Source organism: Octodon degus, unplaced genomic scaffold (assembly GCF_000260255.1).
Source record: "Octodon degus isolate 3935 unplaced genomic scaffold, OctDeg1.0 scaffold00123, whole genome shotgun sequence".
NCBI lineage: Eukaryota > Metazoa > Chordata > Mammalia > Rodentia > Octodontidae > Octodon > Octodon degus.
The window spans coordinates 1745089-1772543 of NW_004524699.1; the positions used below are offsets into that span (position 1 = coordinate 1745089).

The 27455-nt window shown below is 63.6% G+C and overlaps 1 protein-coding gene across 1 annotated transcript in view; it reads right to left on the reverse strand.

Annotated features, from left to right (window-relative positions):
* Notch1 (notch 1) overlaps positions 1-27448 on the reverse strand; it is a 36941-nt gene extending 9493 nt beyond the window's left edge. Inside the window, exons 1-21 of the mRNA XM_004640384.2 lie at positions 27373-27448; positions 25945-26020; positions 11697-11959; positions 11034-11372; positions 9045-9167; positions 8230-8463; positions 7949-8104; positions 7680-7865; positions 7280-7393; positions 6675-6788; positions 6217-6450; positions 6017-6127; positions 5554-5746; positions 5056-5201; positions 4806-4919; positions 3326-3445; positions 2897-3049; positions 1926-2154; positions 975-1176; positions 478-631; positions 205-389 (exon numbers count right to left, since the gene is read on the reverse strand). Of these exons, the coding sequence (XP_004640441.1) occupies positions 205-389; positions 478-631; positions 975-1176; positions 1926-2154; positions 2897-3049; positions 3326-3445; positions 4806-4919; positions 5056-5201; positions 5554-5746; positions 6017-6127; positions 6217-6450; positions 6675-6788; positions 7280-7393; positions 7680-7865; positions 7949-8104; positions 8230-8463; positions 9045-9167; positions 11034-11372; positions 11697-11959; positions 25945-26020; positions 27373-27433 (3507 nt within the window). The 5' untranslated portion in view covers positions 27434-27448. The remainder of the gene's footprint in view (positions 1-204; positions 390-477; positions 632-974; positions 1177-1925; positions 2155-2896; positions 3050-3325; positions 3446-4805; positions 4920-5055; positions 5202-5553; positions 5747-6016; positions 6128-6216; positions 6451-6674; positions 6789-7279; positions 7394-7679; positions 7866-7948; positions 8105-8229; positions 8464-9044; positions 9168-11033; positions 11373-11696; positions 11960-25944; positions 26021-27372) is intronic.
* Positions 27449-27455: the final 7 nt, after the last annotated feature.

Consider the following 27455-nt stretch of genomic DNA (forward strand, 5'->3'; position numbering starts at 1 on the left):
CTCCTGCTCAGGAGGGGGCCATGGCAGTGGCTGGGACTGTCTAGTGGCAGACAAGGGCAGTCGGGGCTCAAGAGCCATCCCACTGCCCAGAGTCCTCCTCCTCCTCCTGCGGGCAGGCTTCCCTATGCCAGGCCCTCCTGGACACAGCCGCACTACCCAGGGCTTCCAGGGTCGGTGTCCCTGCTACGCCAGGACCCTCCGCACCTTGCAGGAGTAGCCGCCCAGGTAGTCAGTGCAGGTGGCCCCATTCTGGCAGGGGCTGGGTGAGCACTCGTCCACCTCTTCCTCACAGTAGCTGCCTGTGTAGCCGGCCTGGCAGCGGCAGTGGTGGGTGTTGCCTGCATCGACACAGAGTCCTCCGTGCTGGCAGAGGTGGGCGACGTCGATGCCTGCAGGGACAAGGCAGGGAGTGAGGCCTGGGCACCTTGCTCAGCCTGCCCCTGCCCTCCTGGGCCCTGGGCTGGGACCAGCTCTGACCTTGCTGCTGGGCGGCCACCTCACAGGAGACACTGGGCACATCGCAGTAGAGGCCGGTCCAGCCGCTGTGGCACTCGCAGCGGTACAGGGTGCTGGTCTGCCAGCACTGGCCCCCGTTTTTGCAGGGGGAGGAGTCACACCAGCGCACAAGGTTCTAGGGATGGACTGGGGTCAGCCCCTTACCACCTGCAGCCTGGGTGTCGTTGGGGCACGCTCGCGCTGTGCCCGCCCCGCACTGCCTAGGCTGCTCAGCACCCACATTAGCCACAGAGCCTCAGGTCCAGCATGCACTGCGGCCCCACTCAAGGTAGAAATGGATGGGGGCCCCACAAACCCTCCCAGCCCCCACTGAGCCCTGAAAAGCCTGGGAAACCCGGGCTCAGGTCCCCCTCTGCCCTGAGCACCTCCATGGACTGGCCTCAGCCTGGCCCTCCACCCCGAGCCTGGGCAATGCCCTGTTCCGCCCCTCTCACCAGCATCTCCACAGCCCTGCTCACCTGGCAGTTGAGGCCAGTGTAGCCCTGTGGGCAGGTGCATTTGTAGGTGCCATAGCTGTCCTGGCAGGTGCCACCATGCAGGCAGGGCCGAGAGTCACACTCATTGATATCATGCTGGCAGTAGCTGCCCGTGAAGCCAGGTGGACACAGGCAGGTGAAAGAATTGATGCCGTCCACGCAGGTGCCACCATTGAAGCAGGAGCTGGAGACAGGTAGGTGGCAAGGGAGGGCGTGAGCAGACACCTCACACTGCATGCCCCAGCACGAGCACACCACCTCCCGCTGCCGCTTTGCCTTTCATCATAGCTCAGGAAGCATGGGGCTTGAGGACACGTTCAGGTATATGGCGGGGCCACAGCTAGGATCAGACACCCCCAAAGGTGCGTGTGCTTGCAGGTGGGACTTGGGAAGGATTAATCCACAGATGAGTTACAGCTGGCTTGCTGTGAGCAGGCGGCCTCGCCATAAGTGCCCACTGTGGGGGTGACCTGGAAGACCCACGTGTCCTTTCTTCCCCCTCTGCTTCCTGCCTGCAGGAGCTGAGCAGCTCTGCTTTGTCCTTCCGCGGGCCAAGCTCTGATGACACCTCTGGGCCAGAGTAAATCTCCCTCCTTGAAGCTGTCTTTCTCTAGTGTTTTATTCTGGGGACGTGGGGCTGACTAGCACAGGTGGGTGAGGCTCCTGTAAGAGGGGCCAGAGCTATGCACGAATGGGAGACAGCTCTCGCAAGCCAGGCGCTGTGTGGCACCAAGGCCACGGGGGAGCGAGGTGGGCTAAGACAGTCCTGCCTGTGAGCAGCACTGCCAGCCCCTCGGGCGAGCCACGGGGATCTGGGTTCTAGGTCACGGCCCTCTGGGGGCAGACGCCTGCCTGGCGTCCCCAGCTGCCAGGCACTGCCTGCAGCCGCGTGTCTGCTCTGCGCCGCTGCTACCGCATGTCCCAGGCGCGCACCTCTCCGTGCAGTCGGGTGTGTTGTTCTCACAGTGGATGCCATTGAAGCCCACGGGGCAGGTGCAGGTGTAGCTATTCACGCAGTCGGTGCAGTTGGCACCGTTGCGGCAGGGGCTGCTGGCACACTCATTGATGTCCTCCTCGCAGAAGGCGCCCTGGAAGCCAGGCTGGCAGTTGCAAAAGGCGGTGTTGACACCATCCGTGCAGGAGCCCCCATTGTGACAGGGGTCTGAGGGAAACAGGAGGACAAGCCTGACGGTGTGTACCACCCACCCCTTGGGGACAGATGAAATGTGCAGGCAGCACAGCCCTGCAGGTGGCAGCCCTGTGGGCAGGCCTCGAAGCCCCTGGTGTGGGTTCTGAGGTCCTGGTTCTTTTGGGGGCCTGGGGGCGGGGGAGAGAGTTTTACCAGCTCAACAGACCAGTCAAGGGTCCTCCAACACAGCCAGCCCTGCCTCTTGCTGCTGGGTGATACCAGGCCAGGCCCTCTGCTTTCCAAGTTCTGGGCATCAAATGTGAGGTACTCCTCCAGTGAGCTACATCCCTGGCCTTCTAAATTTGTATCTTGTTTAAAGACAGGATCTTGCTAAGTTGCTCAGGTGGGACTTGAACTTGCAGTCCTACTGCCTCAGCTTCCTTAACTGCTAGGATTACAGGCACGCACCACTGATCCCGGCTTGAATCTCAGCTTCCTACAGCACAGGACCAGCTAGTCCTGCCCCTTGGTGGGGCTGCATCAAGGCTGACTCAGGCAGGAGCACAGGCAGACACCCTGCACCACCACCACCCTGGGGAGCACTAAGCTGGCGGCTGGGAAGGGGTCCGCTGTGTGAGGCCCCCGGTGGACCAAGCCTGGGCTCAGCCCGTCTAGGTCCCCACAGCGGATGCTGCCCGGGCCGGCCACTGGCCGGGAGCTACTCTCCCGTCTGCCGCAGGACTCCCACCCATGCCCCTGGTAACCGGGCACTCACTGGGCCGGCAGTCATCCACATCCGTCTCGCAGTCTCGCCCCGTGTAGCCCGCCTGGCAGTGGCACCGGTAGTCCCCGTCGGTGTTCTGACACGAAGCGCCGTTGCGGCACGGGCTTTTCACGCACTCGTTGATGTCGACCTCACAGGTCTGCCCTGGGTGGGGAGGTGGCCGACTGGTCAGCCTCGGCCTCTGCCTCTGGGCCTTGCCCTGGCTTCAGGATCCACCCACAACGCCTCTTCCCTGCCCCCTCCAGCTGTTCTCGGCCAAAGAACTGCCCCGTGCCCCAATCTGGGGTCAGGAAAACTACAGGCGTGCAGGGCAGGAAGACCAAGGCCAGTTCCAGCTCTGCAGCTCCCTGAGTACCAGGTCAGGGGGCCCCAGGGCTGCCCACTCCCTGCCCAGCTCAGTTGGGACCAGGCCAGCCTCACCCTGCCAGCCACTGGGGCAGACACAGGAGAAGCTCTCGTAGTCTGCGGACTCCTTGCACACCCCGCTGTTCTTGCAGGGGCTGGGAGCACACGGGGCCAGCACCACCTCACACGTGGCTCCTAGGGAGAGACACTCGGTGAGGCTTGGGAGACGGGCATCTTGAGTGGCGCCAGCAAGTCGTCCACCGGCCCTGCCTGCCAGTCTGTCCACTGCCAGCACCCGCAGCTGGCCCTGCAGTGAGCAGCCGACAGGGCCCACCAGGTCCGGATCCTGGGGAGAAGCGGGTGGGTGCGGACGGGGATGCTAAGGACAAGGCAGACAGGTGTGCTCTGAAGTCACCTCTGCACACCTGTGGGCCACAGGCGGAGCGTGGGCCTCGGCCTCGCCCTGCCAGAGGGCTCAGGCACAAGGCTCCCCACCCCGTCCCAGGCTCCTTATGATGAGGAAAAGCCCTTAAGCTGACTGAGCTCTGCGTCAAGGAGGCCAACGAACTGGGCTGTGACAGAGGGACAAGGTGTGGCGCCAAGATCCTGGGCACGTCCTCGAAGAGCATGGGGCTCGTCTCAGGCCCTCAGGCTGGGTGGGAACCTGGCAATGGCTCGGGGGGCTGTGCACCACGGTGGCCCCCGCAGCCCAGGTCAGCTTCCTGTTGACGGTGCAGGGCTGGCCCCCGAGGAGTGAGGGAGCAGTGTCTTCCTCGTCTCCCATGTCCCCGGCCTGCTGGTGTGACTTTCCAGGCCCTGCTATCAGTTTCCACAGTGACCCAGCCAGGCAGGAACTTCGCCAGAGTTTCCGACAATTGTGCAGAGGAAGCAGGAAGAGGGCAGGCAGGAAGCGGGTCAGCACGGCCGTCCTCCCACCCGCCCACCGCTATCAGTGCGCCCAAGAGGGACGAAGGCGCACCCGGCCACTGAGAGCTCTCACTGACCAACAGAGACAAAGTCCAGGCCCCTAACTAAGGTCAAAGCAAACAGTCTCCTGGCCTTGGGCAGTGGGTGTCATGGGAACGTGGCACCCCCACCCCACCCCACCCCACCCCTGGCCTAGCCCGGCCTGGGCAGCGTCTTCTGCCCACTGCGGGGACTGCCGTGTCAAATGCCTTGCACAGCTCTCCAACAGAGACCGTTTCCTGCGACCTCTTTGGCGGTACCCGCAGCAGGGGCTGGACACTCTGGGAAGCGGCTCCTGCCTTGCTCAGCACCAACAGAGAGCTCCTTGTTCCCAGCACAAAGAAGCTGCCGTCAAAAGAATCCCCCAGGCCTGGCTGGCAGGGCGGGCAGTCCAGCCCCCAGAGATGACAGGAACCCATTGATGAAGACCTCAGCCTGACCTGGGCACTGCCCTCCAATGGTTGCTTGGCCTCTCGCTGCCACAGGTGCCAGAGGATGTGTCTGGGACACACCTGTGTCTGTCTGCACCTCTGCCAACCCCTCAGCAAGAGCAGCCCCCACACCGGCCGCAGAGCTGCCGCATCCACACCTGTGTAGGGCAGCAGGCAATTGCACTTGTACCCAGCCACGTCATCGATGCACGTGCCCTGGTTCAGACACGGGTTGGACGCACACTCATTGATGTTGGTCTGGCAGTTGGGGCCTAGAGAAGGGGTGGTGGTCAGTGTGTCACCCAGGGCCCCACGCCACCCCAATCCCTCAGAGGCCAACACTGGAAGATGTGCACACCATGCAGGTCCCGGCCCTCCCCAGGGCCCATGTATGGCACCCCAGCTCACCACTGAAGCCCTCCCGGCATGTGCATACGTAGCCGCTGGTCATGTCTCTGCAGGTGCCGCCATTCACACAAGGGTTGGACTCGCACTCGTTGTTGTTGATGTCACAGTTTGTCCCGCTCCACCCGGGGTCACAGTCACACCAGTACCTGGAGGAGTGACCACACCACAGGTCAGCATGGGGCTGAGCTTTGGCATAAGATGCCCATCCACCAGGATGCTTGCATCCTTTGAAGTGAATGCAGTGGCAGCCCCGCCCGAGATGGGGGCAAGAGTTCTGACACCTCGGGTGCAGGGTTGGGCCTCAGTGACACTGGGGTGCAGCAGGGCCTTCCCACGCTCCATCACCCTTCTCTGTGCACAGCAGCGTAAGTGGCTCCTCCCAGGGGATTCAGGAGTGGGCAGGAATGCCCACATCATGAGTGCTCTTGGGTCCCGAGTGACGCAGTGGTCCATGAGGACACCACCTGGGCTACCTACGGGCAGCATAGCATGGCCTACCCATTGAGGCTGTCCCGGCAAGTCCCGTGTATGCAGGGGTTGCTGCTGCACTCATTGACCTCGGACAGGCATGTGGGGTCATGGTAGCCCTCGGGGCAGCGGCAGGTGAAGCTGTTGATGCCATCCTCACAGGTGCCGCCGTTGTGGCAGGGGCTGCCGGCACACTCATCGATGTTGATACTGCACATGCTCCCTGCAAGGAGAGGCCGGGGTCTCAGACGAGCCTCCGTTCCCCCCGCAGCTGGTGCCAGCCACACCCTTGAAGCCCGCTCCCTCCTGCCTTGCTCCCAGCATGCCTCTGACGACGAGGGTAAGGGCACTGGGTGGGCCGCAGGGTGTCTGGCCCTGAGCAGGGACAGGAGCGTGGCTCTCCCTGGCCTCTGGTCCCTGCTATGGTCAGCTGAGCCTGGCAGCCGGATGGCATCCCTCTGTTGGTTCTGCCTGTCTCCTGGAGATCCCTCACCTGTGTAGCCCGGCTCACAGGCACACTCGTAGCCATCGATCTTGTCGAGACAGGTGCCTGCGTCACAGGGGCTGCTTGCACAGTCATCCAGGTTGATCTCACAGTTGGGTCCTGCGGGCGTGGAGGCGTGGGGCGGTCAGCTCTGGGGCTCCACCCACGCTGCCCACTGCACCCGCCAACTGCTGGCCCTGGCCAGACACCTGTGGTCCCCTTGAGGCAGAGGCAGAGGTAGGAATTGTCACGGTCCTGGCAGGTGCCCCCATGGCGGCAGGGCTGGCTGGCACACTCGTTGATGTTGGTCTCACAGTGGTGGCCGGTGTAGCCCGGCTGGCAGAGGCAGGTGAAGGCAGCGACACCGTCCTTGCAGGAGCCGTAGTGGCAGGGGTCAGGGTCACACTCGTTGACGTCCACCTCGCAGTGCGTCCCCGTGTAGCCTGTGTCACAGGAGGGCTCTGGGCCAGCTGCTCCCTGAACCTGTGGCCACCCCACTTGGGAAGCCACAACCCAGAGCAGCTCACAGCGCCTCCTTGGGCAGGGCCCCAGGCAGGCCTCCCTTCCCTCCTGAGCCGGCGCTGAGCTCTGCTCCCAGCCTGCGCGGCCCTGCCCGCCCCAGCCTGCGCGGCCCTGCCCGCCCCAGCCTGCGCGGCCCTGCCCTCACCTTCTGTGCACACGCAGGTGTAGGTGTTGGGCCCATCCAGGCACTTGGCGCCGTTCCTGCAGGGCGTGCTGGCACACTCGTCCACATCATACTGACACAGGTGCCCACTGAAGCCTGTGGCCAGAGGTCAGCGTCACAGATGGTTGGTGTTCCCAACCGGGTCCTGGCCCAAGCGTGGCGGCAGGCCCGGCTTTTCCCCTCCCTTGGCCCACTGCTGGGCAGTGACCAGTGGGCTGCCTACCCTTGCCCCCAAAGCAGCCTGTTTCCAATCCCCTGGTTGCTATGGCAACAGCCACGCATGGGCTCCCCTGCGGCAGCTGATTAACATCCTAAGGGAGCCAAAGCCCAGCCCTAGGCCTCGGCAGATGAGGCCGCTCTCCATGGAGGGCGCTGTTCGCCGTACCTCCTTCTGGCCCCCCCACAGTCTGAAGGGGTACAGTCTCTCACCGAGGAGCTACCCCATTAGGAGGGGTGTCCAGCACCGTGCTTCCCGTATCTGGCACACCCCGCAGTGGGCTGTCCAGGAAACACCCTCCAACACTCCCAAGTGGCCCCCAGAAGAACCGGCGCAGGGCAGGGGCGCAGGGAGGGGCGGGCGGGCTGACCGGTGGGACACTCGCACAGGAACCCGCTGACCCTGTCCAGGCAACGCCCGTTGTGCAGACAGGGGCTGCTGGCACACTCGTCCGTGTTGACCTCGCAGTACACGCCCTCATATCCTGAGGAGACAGTGAGGTCCTGGACTGCCTCAGTGGCCCCGACTATGGTGCCTCTGCTGGGGGTCTGGGACAGAGGGCATCCAAACCTCTGTGGCAACTCCCACGGTGCCCAGCCTGCTGCATCCACGAGGCCCCGGCCCACTCCCTGCTGTGCCCTGTGAACCTGCGTTGGTTTTCCCAGATGACCCCGGAGGCCAAGGCCTGGGGAGCATTGAGACTAGGGGAGAGGCAAGGCCAGGAGGCCCCCAGGGCCTGTGCTGGGCCCTGTGCGGGACGTGCTGCCTACCAGGCATGCAGATGCACTGGAACTCCCCGATCTGGTCCAGGCAGGTGGCGTCGTTCTGACAGGGGTTGGAGATGCACTCGTTGACGTCAATCTCACAGCGGGGGCCCGTGTAGCCCTGCAGACACTGGCACTCGAAGGAGCCCAGCGTGTTGATGCACTTGCCCGCGTGCTCACAGGGGTTGGCGCCTGCAGGGGGTGCCGGTGAGAGGCTGCAGCAGCCCACCCCAGCGACGGGAAGCCCTTCCATCCCGAGCTCCCCACAGGCCTACCCAGAGCACACTCATCCACGTCCTGGCTGCAGGCCGGGCCTGAGTACCCCGAGGGGCAGGTGCAGATGGCCTTGCCATTGACGGGGTTGGTGTCACAGTTGGAGCCCTCGTTGCAGGGGTTGCTGATGCAGGCATCATTCAGGTGGCACAGCAGGCCTGGGGGCACAGCGGTGGAGCTCAGCAGCACGGCCCTCCGCTGGGCCGGTCCCTTCCACGTGCCCCCTAGGAGAGCCCCATCACAGCCCCCTCAAGCTCCGGGGCCCGTGGCCATGGCTGCTCACCTGTACGGCCGTGCGGGCACTCGCAGTAGAAGGAAGCCACACGGTCGTGACAGGTGGCACCATTGAAGCAGGCAGCGCTGGCACAGTCATCGATGTTCTCACTGCAGTCTTCACCCGTCCAGCCATTGACACACACGCAGTTGTAGCCGCCGTGGGTGTTGTGGCAGGTGCCACCATTCTGGCAGGCATTGGGCATGAGCTGACACTCGTCCACGTCTTCTGTGCAGTACTGACCTGCAGGGCCCAGGAATGTCAACCCCAAGGCCACCCCAAGAAGCGCTCCAGGACTGGCTCTTCCCCCTGCAGCTGCCCCCATCCCCATCTGGCACCACGGGGAGACATCACCCCCATTTTGGGACTGTGAGTATCTGCCCTTGCCTGTTACCCCACCAGGGAGCACCCAAGGGCTGGGCTTGCGCCCATCTAGCCCAGCGTTCTTCCCATGACCAGCCCAGCAGGACTGGGCTGGACGTTTATCCTCCGACCCACATGCCAGGGGCCAGAACGGCATACCACAGCTGTGCAGATCTACAGTGGGCACCGCAGGCACCACTCCTGACAGCAGCCACCCCGATACTATCCTTTTGGGCTCCAGGCCTGGCCCCTGTGCACCCCAGAAAGCTGAGGGCTGCACCGCAGCCACGCTCCCAACAGCCTGCCCACCTGGCCCAACCCTAACTGGAAGCTCAAGCTGGGTGGGGCCCAGGCCGCAGCCCACAGCAGTGCTCCAGCTAGGCCACGCCCCTCGCAGCTTGCCCGCCGCTTGCCCAGAGGTGGCCTGCCCTCCATGCCCAAGCCACACCCTGCCTACTCGCCTGTCCACTCCGGAGGGCAGCGGCAGTTATAGGTGTTCACACCGTCGACACAGGCACCTCCATTCCTGCAGCTGTTTCCCGGGCAGTCGTCCACGTTCTCCTCGCAGTCCTGGCCAGTGAAGCCTGCCAGAGGGGCCCCAGGTCAGCCCCTGCCTTGGGGGTCCTGGGCCTGGCCTGGAGGCTCCGAGACCTTGACCCTCTGTGCCAGTGTACCCATGAGGCTCTGCTTGGGCCAGGAGGGCTGTCTGGCTCTGGCGCTGGGCCCTGAGACCAGGCAGGCGGTGCCCGTGCCCACAGATGACAGCCTGTGGACTGTCTGCATGGCCTCAGTGTGAAGGGCTGGCGTGCCAGCAGGGACCCAGGAGATCCCGGAGCTGTGGCCACAACCCCTCCTGCCTCACAGGCTTTCAGAGGCTCTGGAAACAGCATCCCAGTGTGCTGGGGACTCTATGCCATCCCTGGGGAGAGACGAGTGGCCCTGCTCAGCCATGAAGTGGATGGAGGCTTGAGAGTAGAGCCTGACGGCCCTGCTCTTCCCACACAGCCACCCTGAGGTGCAGCCGGCCGCTCGGCCCCGGAGGACCTCCTCAGCAGCCAGTTAGCTATTAATCGACTCAACTCCCGCCAGATCAATGATCAGCCCAGAAAGGCATCCGGCAACAGCCCAACCTGCAGCCGGTTACTAATTAACACCCCACCGGGATGCTGTTGACCCCTCCTGCCCCGAGAGCCCCACTACACCTGTCTGCTCCTCCATCCAAGACCCCCACCCCACCAGCTGCGGCAAAGCCAGAGGCTGGGAAAAGCCGGAATACAACTGGACACAGGCTGGGGAAGCATCCTGACTCAGATCCAGGGTCATCGGATGTCTTCCTGGGACTCAGGGCTGGGCAGGGGCCAGCGTGACTCCAAATCCCAGCCTGGGCCAGGCCTTCAGGCCCCCCGATGGCTCCCCAGGTGGGCACGACCTGGGCTGAGTGCCATCAGCAGGTGCTGAGCTGGCCCTCACCTGAAACAGCCCAGCTTGGCATGGGATGGTGGCCGTGGCCTCCTCAGCCCCCCAGACTCCGAGAACCACGCTTTCCTCCCTCTCAGCCCCCAGCTGCACCTGGTTTTCACCTCGCACTCCCCAGGAGGGGCGGGCACCAGCTCCATGCCTGGGGTCCTCCAGCAAGGGCACTCCTGCTGCTCCCCAGCTTGTCTCGGCCCCAGCAGAATGCAGCCCCTCAACCCATGAGGCTCACAGAGGTACGGGGTCACGGGGCCACCGAGGATGGAGGCAGGGAGCAGCCTGCCTCACACATCCACTTGCTGAGGACCTTTGGGAAGTGCAAGGCCTGGGCTGGCCCCAAGGCCTGGGCTGGCCCTGCAGGCTGTGGAAACAGCCAGCTTCCCCTTTGCAAGGGCTGCTATGCCCCAGCATGGTGCAAGCCTGGGTTTACCTCCAGGGCAGCTGAGGCCCTGTGTGCCCCAGCACCCAACCCAAACCCCTTTCCTCCTAACTGCCAGGAGTACAGCTGACAGAGTGAGGCTATAGCAAAGACTACCCCGGAGGAAAGAGACACGCCTAAAACTTGGTTCCCAGGCCCCAGGGGAAGCCTGGGAGCCACCCAGACCAGGCGCTTCCTCTGCAGCCAGAGTCCTGCAACTCTTGTGTGTTTTAGGAAATTGGAGAACGAGTGGCCCAGGGCAGCCACAGGGGACTCCACATGGGGCCCACCGGGGGAGGGCATGCCTGTCCCAGAGGCCAGATAGATGGAAGGAGCTCAGGGGTCTTGGACCCAGGACCAGGTCTCAGCAAACCATACCCCTGGGCAGAAAGGGCCGGAGATAGGCAGTGCTGCTACAGGGTGTCTAGCTGGGGCCCTGGCCTTGCGCCCACCTCCAAACGGGCACCCCATGCAGCCCGCTGGATGGCTTCCTCCACACACACCATTCCAAGCCCCTGCCCGCTCATGCCCAGTCCTATGGCCACGGGGGCTGACATACCTGGCAGGCAGGCACATTCATGGGTGGTCTCCCCTGTGGGGCGGCAGGTGCCCCCATTCTGGCAGGGCGAGGGGCTGCAGGGCACGTAGGGCAGCTCGCAATGGCTGCCAGTGTGCGTGGGGCGGCAGGAGCAGCGGTAGGAGCCCACCTCATTGTGGCAGGTGCCCCCGTGCCGGCACAGCCCTGGTGTCTGGCTGCACTCGTTCACGTCCTGCCGGCAGGTGGGGCCGTGGAAGCCCGGCCGGCAGCCGCAGATGTAGGAGGTCTCGAAGGGCAAGCAGTGGCCACCATTGGCACAGGGATTGGAGGCACATGGGTCAGCCTGCTGGCACGACTTTCCTGGGGTTGATGGGGGGAGGGGTCAGGCTAGCCACCGCGCTCCTAGGGCCGCGGTCTCCCTGGGAGGCTGGGGACAGCTTTGGGCACTGCGGAGGGACCACCGGGATTGACCAAGGCTGTGACCATCAACTTTCTATAACCAAGGGCCCCAAGAATCCAAATGACCACCCAAGGACAGGGTCAGCAAGGGCGACACAGGCCACTGGAGAGTCAGGAGGGGACCCAACCTTTACAGACCATATGCTTGCATGGCAAGCAGAGGCAGGCCCTGGGTCACCCCGGGGACCATGTGGCTGTGGGGGCTCAGCCATCCCGATACCTCACCTGACCAGCCTGGGGGACAGCGGCACTTGTACTCTGCAAGTGTGAGCAGGTCACAGGTGCCCCCATTGCGGCAGGGCCCAGAAAGGCAGGCATTGTCCAGGGGCGTCAGGCACAGGGGCCCAGAGAAGCCCAAGGGGCAGCTGCAGGTATAGTCCACGGCGCCACCTCGGTCCACCACGTGGCAGGTCCCAGCATTCTTACAGGGGCTGCTGAGGCAGGGGTTGGAGTCCTGGCATCGCTGGCCCACGTAGTCCCCGCTGCAGCTGTCAGGAGACACGCGGGGTGTTAGCTCCCCACTCGCCCTGACCATCACAGCCTGGTCAGACTCGTCCACAACCTGCCGGCAGGTGGGGCCCCGACCCCAGGGAGTATGCGCAGCCAGGTATGGGCCCAGAACCAGGCCGGAGGGCTGCAGGCCGGCAGAGGTCCCTCAGAGCGGGAGGCACTCTAGGGCTGGACAGGAAGGGCTGGGAGACGGCGGTGCCCAGGACACTGCAGCAGCTCACACTGCAGCAGTCAGTCCTGCTCTGAACTTCACCTCCGCAGAGAGAAGCACAAGGGATCGGAACAGGCCGTGCAGAGCCTGGATGCTGTAGCAAGGCCTCCTGGGGCTCAAGCCCGGCAGGTGTGCTGCCAGGCACAGCCTTCTGGAGAGGGAGGCAGAGGGCTGAGCTCCCTCGAGCCCCCTGCTGCCCAGGAGGTTGCCCACCCCCTCGCTCTAGCTTCTTTGTGCTGAATATGCATCAGCATGCAGAAGAGTTCACGGCTTCTTCGACTTTCAAACATCGATGCCTCAGCAGAGGTGGGAAGCAGCATGGGTGTGCACAAGAGCAGTGGAGCCTCTTCCCTCCACTGAGCCCTCTCACAGGCAGCCTCTGCCCCCTGCCTCAACTTCCCCTCCGATTCCAAGATTTCATGGCACACAGCAGCCAAGAACGTTACAGCCCGGGAACCTGAGGTGCCTCCAAGGTTGTCCCCACGGGACCATGAGGCAGTCCTGCCCCACCCAGGAGCAGGTCCAAGCCCCAGCAGAAGCGGACAGGCAGGGAGACACCTGCTTCCAGGCTGGTCTCACGTGTTCCCTGCAGGGACAGGCTTGGCATCTGCCACCCGCCCCTCCCCCCACAGCTGCCTCGGCCACCTGCTGGCCTCCTGAGAGGCCCATAAATCGCTGGCCTTGTCCCTCCAGGCCTCATCCCCTGGGGGCTCTGGGAGCAGCCAGACCTCACTCTTCCCACCGGAGAAGCCTCTGAGGCAGAACGCGCTGGCCTGGCAGAGCCCGGGCCGGGCATGCAGGAAAGGTCTCCTCCCACCTGCAGGCCACCTGAGTCCCGTCCTGCCTTCCAGAGCCACACCTGGGGACTGCCACCGCCTGTCCCAGGACCACATCCCAACACCAGAAGCTGTGGCTGCAGACTACACCCAGGCACCCCAACCCCATGCTGCACTGACTCCAAGCCTCTCCCGGGGACCATGCCCCACAAACTCCAGCCTACTGGCGCTTGACTGCTCCTGTGTGTGCAGGAGACATGAAACCCACAGGCAGGGTTTGTTTGGGGCTACCCGGGGAGCGCCCCAACCCATGGCACTGACGGCCATCTCTGGGGCAAGATCCTGCTGGCTACTCCTGGTCCCAGAGGCCTGGGAAGCCTCCGTCTTCCCTGGAGTCTTGCATCTGGGCCTGAGCTTGGGTGGGGAGGATGCAAAATGGCCACTCTGGCCGACCACCTGTTGCCAGAAGCCAAAAGTCCCCAACCAACTGGTCTAAAGAAAACAAACCGCCCCACCCCCGGGGAGTTCACTCAGGCCCTGCATGGGAAGCCAGGAAGCGGGTGGCCCTGGAAGGGGAGGCAGCTCACGTGGAGTCAGTGTCACACCTGCCCCTGGTCACCACAGGCCCCGCAAGGCCACCCTTGGGCAGAGAGGGGCGCAGGCACAGCCCCCGCTGCACCAGGATCCAGTGACGGCCAGCCCAAGTGGCCGCCGGGAGCCTGGGACCCACGGCTGGGCCCAGCGTGGCCTCCTCCCGCATCAGTGCCCCTTTGTGAGGCAGGAGCTGGCCGTGGCCCACTTGGAGAAAGAGCTTTTTTTCTCTCTCAGCTGCTGACGAAATCAGCAGGGGGTGGGTGCGGGACAGAGGCCACTTGATCATCAAAACTAGGTCTGAAGCTGCCGGCCAGGACTCGCTGGACACACACGGGGCCCCTGGCCATGCAGTCCAAGGCATCAAGAAGCCCACCTGGGTGGGCAACATGCCACAGGCCACCCTACTTCCCAGAGCCCTCATGTGGCTTGGCTCTTGGTCCCTGGTCCTCAAGGGTCAGCCTTGGGCCTCAGCCCTGCCAGATACTTGAAGGGGAAGTCGCCAGATGCTGCCAAATGGCCCAAAGCCCTGCCCATATCCCTAGCCCCACAGCCTCAGCATGTCCCCTCTGCACCCTGAGGGCCCCCCAGGCAAGGACTGAAGAATCCGCCTGGTTGGACATAGCCAGACCAGCACGGGGAAAACTTGCCCAATAAATCAGGCATCAGCAGCATGGACAAAGGGCGGCCAGGGAGCAGGTGTGCCTGTGAAGGACAGCTGCTCCTGCGGGCGCGGCCAGCCGCCAAGCCGGCGGGTGGGGCAGGAGCAGGGCAGCCGGTGGCCCGAGCCGGCTCCGCGTGGGGGAATGTGGCGGCTCAGAGGGTCCTTTGTCCTCTCCACTGCCACGCTGGGCTCTGGGACTCAGTGAAGGCCCACTGCTACGGGCAGGCAGGGCCACAGCAGAGGAAAGGGCCAGGGTGGACGGGCAGCTTTGAGGGCAGCGTCCCAAAGGCCTTTCTTCTGCCCATGCCTGGGTTCTCACTCAGGCTCTGCCCACCTGTCTGCTGTCCCCACCACCCGGCCACAGAGCTGGGGCTGCCTGGGGACAAACACCCGTCACCTCCTTCCCACAGCACTGACGTCCCGGGAAAGGTGAGAGGGACTTTGGGGCTGCAGCTCAGTGTGGCCAGGGCCACCAACCACGAGACCAAGCCCCTCACAGCCCTGGCGGCAGCAGCAGTGGCCGCTCCATCCTCAGCACCTGTCCTGGCAGCTGGGTGAGAGCCACAGGAACTGGCATCTGGGCTTGGCCAAGAATACCACGCCCTTAGGGCCAGCCAGATAGCTCAGCAGCACCTGCTTAGGCAGATGCAGGGACTGGGTTTCCAGCACTGGGGATTGAACATGGGACCTTGTGCTTGCCAGGCAAGCGCTTATGCCACTGAGCTATATCCCCAGCCCCAAGGGACTGGGTTTCGATCCCTGGTGTGCCATGCCGGCTCTGTCTCTGGGGCACGCTGAGACAGTGACTGAGACTGGGGGGTGGGGGTGCGTGCCTGTAATCCCAGCGCTCGGGATTACAGGATCACTACGAGTCTGATCTGTGTAGTAAGACCCTGTACTAACTACATAATAAATAAATAAATAAATAAATAAATAAATAAATAAATAAATCACGGCTGACAGCTGGCTGAGCAGTAGGGATGCCAGAGCATGCCCAAGCTGGGTCCCGCTGCGTGACCCTGGCACTCAGAGCCACTCAGATGTCCCGTCAAGGCCAGCCCTTCCAGGGCTACAGGGGAAACTTCTCAGCAGTAGATGCCCTGAGCCTCCCCGACAGGACAAAACTGTCCCAGCCTCCTCAAGCCCTGCGGCTCTCAGCACCCACCGTGGGAACCCAGCCCCATGACAGGTGTGTCAGAGAAGCTCCTCCTCTTGGGGCTGCCTGGGCACCTGTCTGGCCACGCCGAGCCCACCCTGTGGCCTGGTGGGGGTGGTGCAACCCGCCGTGGCAGGTGAGTGTCAGGCAGCGTCCGGCAGACGCAGAGCTGCACAAGCTGCTCCTGCACCACTGTCCAGAAGCCGCCGCCTGGCCTTTGTTCCGGGCTTCAGTATTTCCACTGTGCCGGCTCCCGCTGCCCTCCCAGGCCGCACACTCCATAGAAATGTGACTCCCCGAAGCCTCCGGAGGCAGATGTTGCTGCGACCTTTCACCCGGGACTAATTCTAAATTGTGCTGTTTTCCTTTCCAAGCTAAGCAGCCATCTGCCACCCCCAGGGGACAGATGACAGCTCCCTCGGCCCCCAAATGAGGAGGAGGGGCAGCAGCACAGTGGGGGTATTTACTGGGCTCCTGCCTCTTCTGCTTGTAAGAAGTTTATGGTCGAGGGGACAGGGGCAGCAGAGCTGGTGGAAGAAGGTGGTATGCTGGGGCAGAACTGTCATAGGGGAGGTGACCACAGCAGGGACCGGGCAGGCCACACATCCAAACCTGGGATGGAGGGGACAGGAGCCACGGCCAAGGCTGGGTCTGATAGGAGGTCCAGGCTTGGCCCCTCAGGCTTGCATACCCAGGGGACCAGCACATAGCCCTGCCCTGAAAGGGCTCCCAAGGGAGCAGCGAAGCGCCCCCCCCTCCACTGCCTGACACCCCTTCCTGAACACACCATGTGCCATGACAGAGGGTCAGGCTGCCACCCCCCAGGAGCCAGTTGGACCCCCACCTGCCTGCTTGGAAGCCGCCTCCCCAGCCCCGTGGGCACTCTGGGCTCTGGCCCTGCCCTGCCCACTGCCCGCTCTATCACACTCAACCCACCTCCCCACCACACCTGCCCAGGCCAATGGCATCTTTGGGCTGGGCAGGGGGTGTGTGTGACACGAGCCCCTGCTGAAGGGGGACGCTGGGGCCAGGCTGAGTGGTCTGGGGCTCAGACTTGGGCCCAGACCCCTATAAAGCCTTCACAGGGCTGACAAGCCCAGCGCCCTCCCTGGCCAAGACTCCTGAGGAAGGGGCTCTGGGGGATCCCTGGGTCCAGACACCTGTCTGGTCCAGGCCCACATCCAAGCAGCAACCACCACCAACCAGGACACAGGCCTGGACCAGGCTGGGCAGGCTTGGGGACCTGCTGGATGCCCTGCGTCCCACCTGGGGCTCAAGGATAAAATCCGAGAGGCAGGAGGCCTCACTCCTCACGGTCCCATCCTGTGCCCCAAACAGCCCCAGCACAAGAAGCCCCAGATTCCAGCGAAGCTCACTCTGTGGCCTGGAGTCTGGAGGCTGCAGCCTGGGCCTGTGGCCTGCCACCACTGTCGGCAACAGCCAGGGATGAGCTGTGCCTGCCCCTGGACCTGAGAAGGGAGCAGGGGCCCCAGGAAGGGCAGGCAGCCTCCAGCCCACACAGCAGTGCCTCTGGCACCCAAGGGCGCCACGGGGCTAGCAGGCCTTCCAGCCCAAAGGGTGGCTCCAGTCTCCCCCTCCCCGTGCGCACAGCAGCCTCGACTGTTCAAATGTGCTGAAGAGGGAAGAGGAAGCTAGCGGGAAAGGCCCGGCTTCCTCGAGGGCTGGGGAGCCCTTTGTGTGGGAGAGGAGGGGACGGAACCTGCCCTCCGGGAAGCCACCTTTCCCACCAAAGGGAAACAATACCCCATTGGGCTCATTGTGCCTGGGGTGGCTGCACTTGGGAAGTGGTCTGCCCCAGAAGGGACAGACAGGCCCCCTGCCACTTCCTGGAGAAGGAGATGGCCCCAGCGTGGTGCATGTGGCGCGGGAGGGACCACCATTTGGCCGGCCCCTCCCCCCAGCAGTGCTAAAGGTGCAGCATACCCAGCACACAAACCCAGCAACCGGTCACCAACGAAGGCCTGAAAAGTACCTGTTGGGGGCCCCAAGGGAACACCTCCCCCCCAGGTAATGCACCACCTGGTACCCCCAAAAGACTGCCCCAGAATGCAGACCAGGCTAGGCACAAGTGTCCTCCCTGGGTGCTCCTGACATCCACCGTCCAATGGCCCCTGGGGACACACAGGGATGGCTTCAGCACCACGGAGGCCAGGGATGGTCACATCCTTTGATGGGGGACACTGCTCCCACTTGGGGGGGGCCCAGCCTTGCACCCCGCAGCAATTTAGACTGCGCGCAAGTGGTCGATCAGCACACGGGGCCGGGCGTGCCGGGAGAGCTTAATCCAGAAGTCGATCAATTAAGCCAGCAATCGCAGTCTGAGCTGGATGCCAAAGCCAGAAGCGATCTGCCAACTTTCTGCCTCTGCCTCCAGAGCAGATGCCAACAGGGGACAGTGGGTGGGGCTGCTGGGGCTGGGGCGGCCACTAGGTGCCTACGTCTGTGTCCAGCCACCCCGGTCTGGGATGCTAGGGTTGGGGGAGGCAGGACAGCAAGACCCCTGACCAGGTCCAGCACACACACAAGGCTGTGCCTCACAGCACAGTTGTGGCTGGTGTGGATCACACCTTGTGCCCCACAGCAGCTTGGTGATGTGGGGCCCACCTTAGGGAGGAGGAAGCGGGCCCTGGTAGGTCACAGAAGCCTCACTGCCTGGGCTTTGCAGTTAGAGGGCAGAGCAGCTCCCCAAGAGATAGACTGAGGAGGGAGGGTGCCCTGCACCCCAACCTGCCCCACCCGAGGCCTGGATTTCCCGCCTGACCACCCGATCTGCCAGCCTGGCAGGCTGGGCAGACAATGCGGCCTTACATGAAGAGTGGCTGAAACAAAACCCGGGCTGCAGGGTGGGGGGGGGTGTCTGAGGGAGGCCTGGAGACGCAGCGACTCTCAGACCCTCCTGCCCGGCAGCAGGGTCACTAGGTGCCACCCTGGTACCCAGTGCCACGTTGCTGTCCTACCTAGCTGCTGCCACTGGTAGGGGTGGGGGGGAGGCAGTGTCTGCCCACCCCTGGAACAGAGCCACCAGCCTCCTGGGACACACAGCAGGAGGGGAGGCCCCGGACGGGACGGATTCTTCAGCCTGCTCCCAGGAAACCAGCCTGATGGGAGCTGGAGGTAGGAACCTGCAGGGCCGGTCCAGCTGTGCGTTCCAGCTGTGCCGTCCCTGGGGTGCGCCGTCCCTGGGGTGCGCTCTGGTGGCCTCAGCGATGGCCCCACAGCACTCAGCTGAACGCCCCCTCCCTGGCTAGTATGCAGATGGGGCAAACGGCCACACCGCACGCACCCCAGGCAGATGGCAGGACCGCCCCCAGGGGCCTCAGGACCCCGTAAGCTCTGGGATGAAAACCAGGCTACCGCACCCAGCATCGGCCACCCCACAAGCAGGAACCCACACTGTCACACTTTGGGGGACACCCCAGAGTTGCGGGCCAGGCAGGACAGCCTGGGCAGGCACCAAGTGACACACAAGCCTGCCCCAGCCCCGGTCTTGACCTCCAGTGGCCCATGTGACCTCACTCAAACCTCAACAGCTGTTGGGCACAGCGGCACACACCTGTCACCCAGCCCTTGGGAGTCTGGGGCGGGAGGCGGGTGGCAAGTTCCAGGCCAGCCTGGGCTACAGTGAGTTCTGGGCCAGCCTGGACTGCATGGCCAGCCTCTGTCTCAAAAAACAAAATGAAAAGCCTTAATAGCCTCCCCCACACCCTGCAGCTGGGCTGGTCCCAGGAAAACAGTGCCGGGAGGGGTCCCGGTGGGAGTGCGAGGCGACAGGCACATTCCCACAGGGACAGGATGCAGCAGGAGGCCCACTCGTAGCCTCACGCAGCTTTGAGACTCTGCAGCAGCCATGACACTGACTACAGCAAACAGGCTGGCAGGGCGGAGATGGGGCTTCCCCCAGGGCACCCCCCTTGCTCATGGGTGGCATTCCAACCCATCCTCAGCTGGCACCCTCCATTTGCCAAAAAGTCCTGGTGGGGGGAGAAACAGACACTCGACGCCCTGGTTCTCCCCCAGCCTCCCACTTCCAGTAACTGTTATTTCCGTTCATCAACAACCGAAACCACGAGGAAACGGTGGGAGGCAAGTCCCCAAGCCCGCAGCGCAGTCCCTACTGCTCAGCCCCAGCCCATCTTTCCAGCACTTCCCACCCACCTTCCTCTCATGAGGGCTGGGCTGGGGAGGGCCAGTCAGGGTCCCACACTACCTGTCACCATGCAGGGCTGGCCTGTGGCACTTTAAAGTGATATCCTGGGCCGGGGAGCCCACAGCTGGGACCTGGGTGCCCCGGGGCTGAGGTACAGACGCTTCCCTAGGACTCTGGGGTCTGCAAGGGTCCCCAGAGGCACTCGCTGAACCCACCACCCTGCGTGTCACCTCTGCAGAGGACGGCAGTCCCATCCTCTCAAGCTCCACAGTCCCAGGGCCAACGTGCGGGCACAGGATGGACAGGGTACATCCCTGAGGCCAATGCTGGGCCTAGGGTGGGGCAGGGCGGTATGGGGGAGTTTGCTCAGCAAATTAGCAGTGTCAACAGAGGATAAGGGGCCGTTCACCGGCTTACAAGGACAGCCGCTTCAGGCACGTGGTGCGGGCCAGGTGACAGTGAGCCAGCCTGATGACCAGCATTCCTCTTGTCTACCCACTAGGGTGGGACCTGTCCCCAGTCCCTGGCCAGCAGGGGGACAGTAATGCGACATGCTGCAGGAACACTCTGCCACCCGGCCTGGAGGGAACAGCTCCCTGGGGTGTCGCTGTCCTCAGGTATAGCCAGATGGGCGGCTGGGACCAGGAAGGGGTCTGTGGTGTGGCCTCGCCCCGAGATGCTGAGGTGGCCTCCAGAGGCACGGTGGTGCCTGGCACCTGCCTTTGAGTGGGTGGGATCTGCAGGCATAGTAAGGAGGCTTGGCCACCCCGACTTTCCCTGCTGACCCCCAGCCCCTGGGAAGACAGACCCGATGCCCTTTTGAGGAAACGGCCAGGCCTGTGGCACAGCTCCCCGCACCAGCCAGGGCCGGGGTTCTAGCAGGACACGCCCTCCCACCTGGGCAGCAGGGGCAGCAGAAGCAACATGTCCGCAGCCCCCATGGAACACACTCAAATAAGCCACTCTGCACCAGGGAATTCACCCTAAAGTGTAAATGTCAGCCTCTACGCTGAGTGGGGGCCCAGCGGGGACATCTCTCCAGGGGTCCCCAGAGCAGTGGATTGTGGGGGCTGCTCTGTGGCGAAACCCTGGGGAGAGGACTTCTCTTCCCAGAGCTCCACCAACTTTGAACCCGCAAAGAAAACAGCCCCCAAGTGCTAGCCCCACCCCCACCCCACTGTCACCACTGAGGACAACTGGGGACTCCATGCGAGGACTTGCACTCCTGCCTGGCAGGAGAGAAGGGCGTGCTGTAGGAGGCTGAGGCCTCTCTCAGTGCTAGCCAAAGCTGACAGGAGCAGGCAGGGACCAGCAGCCCGCGACGCACCCAGGCCTCACTGCCCACTGCTGCCTCAGCCTGGCAGCCCAAGTGCCCGCCATGGCAGCCTTGCCTGACGCCACAGGGTCCAAAGCACCCAAGCAAAGCTTCTGAAGCTGATCTTGGATGGCTGAGGCTGAACGGCCTGGTGTCAGGTCAGGTGGGGTGAAAGTGGGGTGTATCTATCTGCTCTGCCAGCTCACACCCCACAGCGTAGGCCAGTTGACAGCCAGAACCCCCTCCTGTGGACCCAGGAGGCCACAGGCTTGGTGGCTGGCATGGCTGTGGGCACTCCAGGCCTGTGCTGGGCTCCATGGCCGCAGATGGTGACACAGGCTTGGAAGGAAGCCATGCCGGACACTCTGCCCACCACCCACCCCCTCTGGGAGGTCAGCTGAGTGCTCTTGGCCTCAGGCACTGTGCCCCCTTCAGACCAGTCCCCGATGGCCTCGGGCAGCTGAGTTCTAGTCCCCATAGGGTGACACTCTAACCCACAGCAGAGTGAGACACTGCGCAGCGAGAGATGCCAGACACACAGACCACAGGCTGCATGGTGTCACTCACAGGAAACGTCAGGACGGACGGAGGCACCTCCATGGCTGACGGGGCTGAGGGAGGGGCCGGGATGCGACTGTTCTGGAGTGGCAGAGAATTCTTGGAACTCGCACTAGTGACATGCTGTGGTGAAGGTACTGACTGCCGCTGAGGCACACGCTCCTGATGGGTGGGACGGCAAACCGCGCACGTGACTCGCCACTCAAAGCCCCCAGTGCCCAGAGCAGCCCGTGGAGAGGCACCTCCCCCGCCCTCTGCCTATCCAGCCCAGGGCCCAGGGGCTCGGCACTCAGAGCCTGGAGCCCAGAGCACGCCTGAGCGTGGCAGAACCTGCCCGGCTGCACGGTCAGGCCGCGTTCCCAGCCACCGCTGCCAGCAGATACCACCGCTGTGTGTGCTGACTGTCCCAGGGTCCCGTCTGGCTGGGACAAAGCTAAAGGTGATTCCAGGGGCACTGATCCTGGAGGGGGAAATGGGGACTCAGGGGGAGACAGAGCTCTGAGGGCCAGCTCATCAGGGCCAACTGGCCCTGGACCTGCCGGGAGTGCAGGGTGTGCCCCACGGGGAACCCAGCCTGCCTGGGAACCCGAGGATCAGACGCTTAGGCGAGGAGGAGGAGGGCCGTAAGCATGCCCTCCAGCCAGCCGCTCATTAAAGCTAGCAAGGCTTCCTCCTGGGCCTCTGGGAAACAGCCAGAAAGTTCTGGATGCGCCTGCACAGGAAGGCCAGGCTGACGCAAGCTGGTCCCGCATCCACACCCTCCGCCCAGCCGCTGCACCTCAGCCTCGTCCTTCCTACCTGGAAACTGAGGAGGAAACCCACATCGCTAGCCCTCAGGGAGGAGAGCAAACAAGGGCCCCCCAACAGGTGGGGGGCGCTCCCATTCGGGAAGCGTCACCATTTTTGAGGAAAGCAACATCAAAGTTCAGTCACCTTTGCAAAGCCACATCCTCTCACTATTTATAGACAACACACACAACAGGAAAGGTTCGCGCCCAGGCCCAGCCCTGCCAGGTACACCCACCTGCCCTCCAGAGTTGTGTTCCAGGACCTAAGCCAGTGCCCACTCACAGAGTGTGACCGAGACGTGACACCCCCTCCCCGAGGCAATGCCACCGCTGTGCCAGCACTCACTCCACACCCTAAACTGGGGTTCCCCTGTCCACCACCCACACTCTGCTCCCTGGGCCAGCAGCTCTAGCTGGCCTTTTAGGTTAGTATCATGTGGTCTCTGGACAGTGCCGGCAGCCCCCTCTTTCTGTCTCCCCAGCTCGGTGGCAGGCAGGCCCTCTGTCCTGGTCACAGCTTCCAGGCCTGAGCAGCAGAGGCCCCAGTTGGGGTCCTCACCCAGAGGACGACAGACCCCACAGCACCTCCATTCCCAAGGCTGCAGGTGGAACAGGAAGGACGAGGTGACAAAAAACACATGGCTCTGTCATGCCCTCCCAGCCTGAAAAGTCACTTCCTGCTGAGGCCCTGGCCCCCATGTCACTCCTCGCCTGGCTTCCTTGCTCTGGAGCAAGAGGGGCAGGGTGTGGGGAGCCATGACCGCGGGGCCCCCGCACCAGCCTGCTTGGGCCTCTTCCTCTTCACCTTCTGGAGCCTCAAAGGGGCAGTGTCATGTGCTGCTGGGAGCCACGGCATGGCACGTGGGAACACGGCTCCTAGGAGTGGGGCGCTCGGCACACATCACCTGCGCTGCTGGCTGTCGCTCCAATGGGGCCGCCAGATGGAAGGCCATGCCTGTCTCGTCCCAGCCGGGTCCCAGCTCTGCCACACTCAGCAGGTGCTCTAAGCACACAGGGAAGGAGGCAAAGGTGGCCCGCTGGAGCCGCACAGCGTGGGTGGGGGCCGGACAGACTCGGGAATCTCAAGCTCCTCCCCGGCACCGCGCAGCGGGCAGCCCCTTTGGCTTCTCTGAATCAACCCATTCACCAAGGAGCAGAGCGCCCAGGAGGAGACTCCGCCTGCTCATAGCCAAGGGAGACAGCCAGCCAGCCATCCTCTACGATCCTTACACCCAGACACCAACTGCCTATCCACCCTGCCTTACAGGAAGGGAAACTGAGGCTCAGGTGACCTGAAGACCCACGGTCACGGAGCTGGTGGTCAGCAGAACGTGGCCTTGAGTGCAGGGCTGCCTGCAGCTACAGCCCCTTCCCTCTGGGCTCTCTGGCCAGGATGGCTCAATGACTTCTGTGACAGCAGACAGATGCCCCCAGGATATCGTGACTCTGCAGGCAGAGGGAGCTGCCTTCTGCTTAGCCACCCCGTCTCTGCCTCCAGAGCGGAAGGCAGCCCCAGACTGTGGACACACACACTCCCCAACAGACAGAGCTGCCTGCAGCTCTCCCCTCAGCGCTCATGGGGCCACGCTGCCCAGCCGCGGTGACCCCAGGCCCTCTGGGAAGTTGGCTGTCACCAACAGAGTCCACTTTTCCATCCTGAGCTCTCAGTCCTGTGACAGCAGCCTGGGAAAGTTCCTTCTCTCTGGATGGAAAGAGATGATTCACAGGCAGGCATGGTGACTCCACCTTTCCCTGACCCATCTCCACAGCAGTGCCACCAGAAGCTGGGAAGCTTGGAAGACCACAGCTGGAGGCTGCACCCCAGACACCCTGAGAGAACAGAGACTTTTCCCTTTGGCCAGGAGAGCCCGGGGTGCTAACAGGAAGGCAGCAGCTTCCACGAGCACTGTGGACCGCATGGGTGTCCAGGCCTAGCAGGAGAGTCCCGCTGCACCCACGCTGTGCTGCGCCCTGGCCCTGTGCCTCATTCAGCAGGACTGCCTGTGGCCCTGGCCTCTGATGCTGCTGCCCAGAGGTCGGCACTTCCGCCTCATCTTCTGGATTCGTGGGGCAAGCACAATGGTCCTCTGTGGGCATAGCCTGGCCAAGTGCCAGGCCAAACTGAGGCAGGCTTCTTGCCAAGGAGGAGGGGCATCGGGCCCTGGAGCGGGGAGGGCCAGGCACAAAGCTCTTATTGGTGGCCCGGCTTGAGTTGCATGGGCCTCACGGACAACATCCCTGAGTTTGGGAAGCAAAGACAGCCCACAGCACTGTCGCCTGGTGGGCTTGGAGGGTTCTGGCACAGGTGCCAGAGCAGGGCCTGGTAGGGCCTGGCCATCCTGCACCCCAAAGCACATAGCCCTCAGCCCAGGCAGCACGGGGCCGAAAGCATGGGCCTCGGGAGACCCAGCCCCAGCTCACGACCAGGCTGCACCCACCATCGGTGGCCCAGAAGCCGGCACCTCCCACCTTCCAGGGCAGTGGCCCTCCCCAGCCTCCGGGAGCAAGGTTCTCAGCCTGCCTGCACGAGGCAAGGCGCGCCGCCTTGGCGGGGAAGGGGGGCCACGCATTCTGGGAAGCCACGCATAATTAATCACACAGCATTAATCCCCCTCCCAACAATAGCCACTGCACTTCCCCTGAATCCCAGCTGTCGCCTCTGAATGGAGGGAAACAAGATTTAGGGCATCAAGCGACCGCGAGGCTTCTGCAGTGGGAGAAAGGGCCCCCAAAAAAGCAAAAAAAAAAAAAAAAAAAAAAAAAGCTAGTGTGCATTCATTAGCATTGGACAAAGACACAATTGGCTTTGTCCAATAAACTGCTCCCAGACCTGCTTAATTGGCTTCAGTTTGGGGAGGGAGGGGGCCGCCTGCCCAGGACGGGCAGCGAGGGAAGGAGCATGGGGTTGTCAAGGGGACAGGCACTCAGCAGTTGGAACGAGGGCGCGCCGCCCGCCCAGGCTCAAGCGCTTCTGTCTGCAGTCTCCAGGGGAGGGGAGGCCCGGCCCAAAACCTCCTCGGTATTCTCCTCAGGGCGAGCTCAAGTTGAAGGGCACCGGCGTGGCCCAGAAATTTCTCAGGCCAGCTAAGCCACAGTCAGCCAGGGCTCAGGGCCCCAGCAGGATTCCCGAGCGCACTGCAGATGACACCCCCCGTCCTCAGCCTCCTTCATGCCCATTTCGTGGAGGACCTGAGTGAGGCCGACAGGCCACCGGCAGGAGGCAGAACACTCCTACCCCACTGCTCAGGCAGGTGGCTCCAGCAAGAACAGTTCCAAGTTCTCCAGCCTTGCCTAGAGCCCAGGAGAGAGCAGGGCCAAGAAGCCACAGTGGGCTTGGCTCGAAGCAGCCAATGTCCTCCAGTGCAGTAAGAAGTCCACCTACCCAGAGGAAAGGCTCCCGGTGATGGGGGGGCTCTAAAAATTCTGCACACTACCCCAAGGGCAACTGTTCCTCAGGGACTTAGAGGAGAAACAGCACCAGGGATCCCCTCCTTGTGCTGCCACTCCAGCCCAAAGTGCCCACAGAGCACGCCAACCTCTGGCGGCAAGAGTGGTTCCACACGCGGCATAATTGCTGGTGATTAAGTAATTGCCAGACTTTGTCCAATAAAAGTCAGCACGTGACCGAGCCCAGCCATGGGCTGCCACCAGAAGACAATGGGCCAGTGTTCAGTCCCCAGAAGGCAGGGGCTCTGCTCCCAACAAAAGCAACAGGTCCCCGCGGGGGGCTACTCACATGCAGGCCTCGGTGCCGTTGAGTACTTCACACCTCCCACCGTTCTGGCAGGTCCCGGGCTGGGAGCAGCGCAGGCCTGGGAAGGGGCAGGAGAAAGGTCAGCCTGGACTGCGCAGCCCCCTCCCCCCAAACCCGGGCTGGGATCTGCCACCAGCTCCAAACCCTCGGGGACACCAGGGTGGCCTGGAGACAGTATCTAGAAAGCCCACCCAAACCCAAGGGGCTTCCACATTCTGCCGGGGACTGCACATCAGAAGGGGAGCAAGTGGGCTAGGCGGCAGGTGACTAAGTCTCCTCCCAGGTGGGAGGGGCCGCCCAGTCCACGCCTGAGCGAAAAGAGAAACGAAGACAACTCAGACTAGTCTCCCAAACTCTGCACCTCCCGGCCCAGTTGGTGTTCACTGGGGGGCAGGAAGGGCTGGGACCCCGAACCAGCTACCAGGATCATCCCGCTGTTCAAACACTTAGCTTGGAAGGAGCCCGGGAGGCGGAGGCGGGAGGGGGTGGCCACATAGCTCCCCCCCTCGTGGGAAAATGCGACAGCTGCGGAGCCCGCGGCCCCTCCTGCCGACAAAGCGCCGGCCAGGGAATCAGAGCGGCCCATTGTCGCGCCAGGGCCGCCTCCTGGGACACCGGGGCTGCACCCAGGGACCTGCCCCGCCCCCGCGACACCCAATACCTGGTCCCGGCCATCTCCGGGGCAGCCCCTGCCGCGCCCACGGAGGAGGCGGAGAGCCCCGATCCGGAGGAATTCGACCCCATTCTCGGGAAGGGATCATTAATCAAGCCCCTCCTCCCATCTTAAGGAGCCGCGGAAACTCAGACCCTGCGTGGGGGCGGGGACGGGGTGTCACATGGAACCCTACTTTGTGGAACAGGGCTGTTCTCTCCTCCACCTCTGGGGAAAGAGAGAAATCGGGCACCATTGGGCTCCGAGAGTCCTTTTAGCGACTCGGGCAGAGAGATAAACATCCCCGAAAGATCCCCAAACTCCTCCCCAGGCGAAAGCGCCTGAGGCTCGCACACTTCGACACGGGCTGGGGGGACCCGGGTATCCCCGGGCGCAGCAGCCGCCCAGACCCCACACTGTGCACCCCGACATCCGCCCCCGTGCGGGCCGGCGGCGAAGAAGAAAGAGAACAAGCGGCCCTAAGAAGCAACAGGAAGCTCAAGCCCAGCCGCTTCAAACCGAGAGGACGCCGACAGCGCGTCCGCCGCCCCCGCGGGGAGCCCAGCGCGGCGCCCAGGGCGGGCACGGCCGGGCCCTGGGACCCCATGCCCGGCTCGGAGCCCAACAGCGGGGTCCATGCCCCGCCGATCGCGGCTCGCACACTGCAGCCGACTTCCAACTCCCGCCACCCGGGGCGCGCGGCCGCCGCCAAAGTTTGGAAGCGCGCGGGAAGTTGCGGGCGCGGCGCGGGCTCCTACCTCTCGCGGCGAGAGCGGGCAGCAGAGCCAGGCACAGCAGCGGCGCCAGGAGCCGCGGCATCCCTGCCCGCCGTGCCCGCCGT